Here is a 5864-nt window from a genome sequence, read left to right on the forward strand (position 1 = left end):
GTAATCTGATTACATTATGAGCTCATCGTTTAATTAAAATTTAAATGTCAAATATACCTATATTATATTTTCGACATCAATTGATCACCGACGTTGTTTCCGCCTCCGTTGTCAGTGATTGGCCGTCGATCGTCGGTCGTCGCCTGTCGGCCGCCACAGCCAGCAGCTGCATCCCGGAGCCATTGCCTCAGGGTGTCGTCGGCCATCGCTGCCACCGGTCATCGACGTCGCAAGATATTTTTATCATTTAATAATAATATAAATTACATTACTTATAAAAAATATTGGATATCAAACAAAAGAATATAATCATCCTTGTAATTAAAGATTACATATATTATATTATCAAAAATAATAAATATATATTACATAATAAAATTTATTATATTATAAATTTAATTACATTATCCTTAACTAAATGTAGCGTAAAAGATCACCTTTATAACATTCTTCTTTTGATTTTATAGTGAAGATGGCAGAGGACTGAGTTTGGTTAGTTCGGATCCTCTGTCCCGAACTGCCTCTGTCCCCATGTCTCATTGTCGATCGGACGGTTCATATTACATCTCAAGGATGTATTGCATATCACAAGAATATTACACACATCTTAAAGATGGCATGCATCCTTGAGATGTAATCTGGACCGTCCGATCGACAGTGGGACATGAGGATAGAGACAGTTCGGGACAGAGTATCCGAACTGGAGTTTGGTCGATTAGCTACAGAAGTGATCCTCTCAAACCTCAAAGAGGGCTGAGTCTTTTTGTATAAGCATGAAACCCAGGGTGGAATGGCTTAAAAGGTCAATTTTGGGGAAATGAGGTAAAGAATCCAATAATGGAGAACCTTGTTCACTTGCAACAATTATTGGTGCAATTACAATGGCTGACGTATGGAAGGATTTGCTAAACTCCATGTGAAGTATGAAATGCAAAGTGCACCGACAAAGTTTCACATTGCACCTCATGTCAATGATATGATGCTCTGATAAAAGTACTATAATATGATGGGACTAGGGGAAGTTCTCTCTAAATATTTTGACTGTTCTAATTAATATAATATACAAAATTGATTTTAAAAGAATAATTAATAATTCTTTAATGTTTATCCTCTTTAAAAAGTTGACTATATGCATTCCCCTGTAAACTCAATGCTTTTGTCGTTCATGAATGTTTCATATGACCCTCACATGTGAATGTTTACTTATATCCTCTTCTTTCTTTTCCACATTTTTTCTCTCAAAAAATTATTTTCTCAAAAAATTATTTTTACAAAAATCTTTTTGCAGCAGAAGATTGATAGAAATTGAAGTAAATAGCGCTACATTAACGGTCTCCTCAACTATTGAGAGGGAGTTCAATAGGAATTTAAATTGATAAGTCTATAAGTATAGAGATGATAAAATCTTCTATCAAGTTTTGACTCTGAAATCATTAGAGTCATTATCTCATGTATTTACTAAACGAGTCAGCTTTATAACTGATGTGGGACAAGATGACGATTATCCTGTGAACTAACGAGAGAGGAGATTGAAAGAGAAACTCAAGAAGAGAAAATACAAAAAAAAAAAAAAAAAAAAAAAAAAAGGAAAACTAGTTGGATTCGGACATGTGTTTATATAGACTTTAGAATCTATATAACTAGATGTGTTTATATAGACTCTAGACTTTAAGACAAAGAAATAAAAAAAATCTCAATATGTGGATCTCAATTTTAATCTTGGAAATATGAAAAAAAAATTTCTAAAAAAAAAAAAATCTCTTGACAAAAATTAAAATTAATAAAAAGGACACTTTTATAAATTAATTATAACCCATAACGATCAGAAATACTAAAAATACCCTAAATATCATAAAAATAGAAATTATTAAAAATAGTAATAAAATCTTTGGATAGAACCTAAATGTAAAATTTGAACTTGAAAATTTACTGTTACATATACTCATAATAAATATGAATTTTTAAATTCTACACTCTTGGTGGTGACAGATACAGATAAAGTCTGATTCTAAAGCTCGAAAAAAAATTTATGACTATTTAATGTTCAAGGGGCATGTTGAATCCTGCATCAACCATTTATACACATAGTTTTTATATGACACTAGTTATTGCTTAATTTATAAGTTGATATCACTTGAAACCACAATGTGCTTTAATTCGAAGCATGCGTATGCATTAATTCTTAGTGGAGAAAGTTTCAAAATGTCAATATTACAGATTAGATAGTGTTTCTGAAATCAGGATGAAGATCAATCCGATTCAATCGAATCAAATTATATATCAATTTTAATCAAACAAAAAAAACTGTGATATCTGAAGAAAAGGAACAAAAAAAAGTCTCTTGCTTACTATAGATTTGCTTGGAGTAAAGGGGATGTGAAACAAGTTGTATATGAAATAAATGAATTGTTTCTGAAGGGATCACACACACATACATCTTTCTAAAGGTACAAGACAGCATGGAGGGGGAGCCCTTAATTTGGATGTCTTGGTCTCCAAATGGTCACTTTTTAGGCTTCTTTTTTCTCCACCAATAATTTTCCTTCGAGTTGTCTGTGTCTCCTTATCAGTAGTGGATTGAGATCAGCCCTCAGGAACTCTGGAAGGATCCCTGTAACCTGTTCCTTCCCATTCCTTGCCGTTTTATATGTCCAAACTCTCGCACAAACTCACAACGTACGCCATCAGTCTTAATTCTCTCCAACAACAGCCACTGACATGGGAGGAGAAGGCAGCAACCCTAGCTGCTGCTGCCATTTCCACCCCAAGCAAGAGATGGTGGGAGTGTGTGCTCTCTGCTTGAGAGAAAGGCTCCTGGTTTTGGCCTCTAATTATCCACAAAAAACACTGAAGAAGCAGACCAAATCCAGAATCAGGATTGGTAAAGTATTTGCTCTCCTTTCCTTCTTCCACCTCTCTCATCCCAACAAGAAGTTTGACCACGAAGCTGCTTCTGCTTCCATCTCCAGCCTAGAAGGTAAACTGTGACTGTAAATCTCTCTAACCTTAATTTGTCATTTTGCTTTCTCACATAAGATTCAAACACACATATATATAGACGTATAAACTTGTTTTTTTTTTTTTTTTCAGAATCATTCATATCAATCAAATTTGAGGAGAATGGGCAAGCATCATGGCACAGTAACAAAAGCCTGCCACCGTCCAGTGGCTTCGTTGGTCAGTTGGCACTGTATTGGAAGAGCGAGAAGAAGGATCGCACTAACAGGACGAGAACAAGCAGCAGTGCGAGCAGTTGTTATGATGTTAAGGTGGATGAGAGATTGGTCAAGGCAAGGAAAGGGTGGATGAAGAGCATAACAAGGAAGAGGTGACGAACAAATTATAAACAAAAAGGGAAGTAATTAATCTTAATTTTTTGCAAGTTATTGGTGTGGATTTAGTTTTTTTTTTTCCTTCAATATGGATGGAGAATTTATTAATTAAGCATATGATACAGTACAAATGAATATATTCTTGTTGTTGGTAAGATCTAGTGATCATAACGACTTACTATTGTCTCTTAAAGGAGTTGAATTGTATTGGTGCAAAAAAATTTGATCAAAGTTTGGGTCGAATTCGTGATTTTTATTAAATGAAGTAATGTTTGCAAATACGAGAGGTACATGTGCTTTATACAATTGAAGCGCGCGTGTTATTAGAATTGTTAAAAAATTTGTGGTTAAAGGGCTTTAAAAATAGAATTGATTCAATCCTTTCACAATTATTAATGATAAGATATAATCTATTAAACTTGAAATCATGACAAATTTTTAAAAAGATTAAAGTCTGAATAGACGATCAGACTATTAAAATTATTTGTAATGATTGTAATCGTGATATATGCAAAAAGTTATAGTTGATCGACACGATTAATTCCATAGTTATTAAATTATTTTTTTTTTATTTTTTGAATTGCGACCATTATATGGGAGAGGTAGGAACCTAATGTATTTCGCGACCTCTAAATTTCTTAATAGTAATACCCTATGTAATAGCCATTTATCCATCCCAAAAAATCATGATAATCTTATACTCACTTAATTAATATACCCCTTTCTCTTCTTTAATTGCATTCTGAATTTTTTCCGTTGATTGTAGGCTCTCTATATTATTAAGATTATTGTTCATATAATATATAAAATTTATATTCTAAATTAATAATTTACCATTTAATTCTATATTTTAAGGTTAGACATCCTAAATATGAAAAATATGATTTTTCATATTAAACGTCATAAAATGAAAAATGACTATTTTTAAAAAACATTTATAAAAACATCCAAATATTTATTTCTGAAAATAAAGAGGAAAGAGTTAAACCATCTATTTAACACCGAAATAAAAAAATATATTTTAAAATTTTAACTAAATTGAAGGATATGCTCCAATGTTTTTTTTTTCCATTTTATTTTTTTTAAAAATCTATTATAATATTATTATTATGTTTTAAGTAATAAATCAATTAGCTAGGCTATGCCACTCTAATACCATGCTTTTATTTTTCTCTCTTAGACTATGATGTAGTGGAAGGATATCTAGTTATCATCTATATATTTATGATTTAATTCTCAATTATGATATATTTATAGAGATTTTTCTTCTAAATAGAGTATATAAAATATTCAACTTCTGAATTGTTGGTTGTGAGTAATTCTTGATTTATTTTAATGGTTGATGAAAATTTTTTAATGATAATATTGGATTGATCATCCCAATTTAAAATTACTTGGTTAATTTTTTTATTTTAAATTTTATTTTTATTTTTCCTAACACGACAAAGCAAACTTCATAAAGTTTGATTAGGCCAATTCGATGCGGTAGACAGCTACCGCACATGCACATGCGCGTTCGAATGCCACGTCATAAATTTTAATTTCCTAAAAATAATTCTTTTCTTTCGGAAAAATAATTTTAAAACTAAAAAATTATCTCTGAATTAATTTTCACTCATCAATTATTCCAAAACTTTCTAAAGTGGCACATGCAATACGATTTGTAAAATCTGAGGTGACGATTAATTAATGACCACATTAACATTTTAAAGAAAATTGCATAAACACAAAAAAGGCTGAAGATTTTGTTAGCTGACAACAAAAACGTATGTTGAACTTAATTTGACGATATTAAATTTTCAATAATTTCCAATAAAATAGAAAGATAAATTCGAGGAGCAAAGTTGGATTTCTCTTTGATTATGTGAAGCTCGCTTTAGCTTTTTCAATTTTAAGTGGTCCATTGCACTTTATTTGGTGACGTTATTTGTATGTTTCATCTTTGCCATTGGTTTGGAGGGTTTCCCTTGAAATCAATGCGCGATGCATCAATTATGTAGCTCAATCATGCACTAAAAAGGTGTTCGTCTCATGTCCTTTTGTGCTCTTATAGATAATTTTTGAATTAAATATCTTAGAATTTTTTAGTGTAAAAATTAGTTTAAAATACAAACAAAAATATACGCAATATTTTCAATGGAATTGCATTGGGATGGTAACTGCCTCTTTAGTGCCACCATTTATTAAGATTAATCGTTTTAAGAGGGTGTTTGGCTAAACTTATTAAAAACAATTTATAAGTTTGTACAGTTTATAAGTTCTTTTAGGAGCTTATAAGTTGTTAGGTCTTATTTTAAAAATAAGTTGTTAAAATGTTTGGGTGAACTTATTACAATCAGCTTAAAGATATTGATGTGTTTGGTATTATAAGATCTTTTTATTAATAAAATTACAAAAAAGGGTATAATACTATTAATAGAGGGTTTTGAGATTTTTATTAATAGAGGGTTTTGGGCGAATTTCTGTATCCGGGGAGAGAAAATTAGAAAGAGGCGTTGGCGGAGAAGATGACACAATGTTGGAAGAAAAGTC

The 5864-nt window shown here is 31.1% G+C and overlaps 1 protein-coding gene across 1 annotated transcript; it reads left to right on the forward strand.

Annotated features, from left to right (window-relative positions):
- The first annotated feature begins 2516 nt into the window (after positions 1 to 2516).
- On the forward strand, positions 2517 to 3575 carry LOC122034643. The gene is made up of 2 exons (XM_042593961.1): positions 2517 to 2977; positions 3091 to 3575. Exons 1-2 carry the CDS (start codon positions 2719 to 2721, stop codon positions 3330 to 3332), a joined length of 501 nt encoding a protein of 166 aa, XP_042449895.1. The 5' UTR covers positions 2517 to 2718; the 3' UTR covers positions 3333 to 3575.
- Positions 3576 to 5864: the final 2289 nt, after the last annotated feature.

Source organism: Zingiber officinale, chromosome 11B (assembly GCF_018446385.1).
Source record: "Zingiber officinale cultivar Zhangliang chromosome 11B, Zo_v1.1, whole genome shotgun sequence".
NCBI classification, from domain to species: domain Eukaryota; kingdom Viridiplantae; phylum Streptophyta; class Magnoliopsida; order Zingiberales; family Zingiberaceae; genus Zingiber; species Zingiber officinale.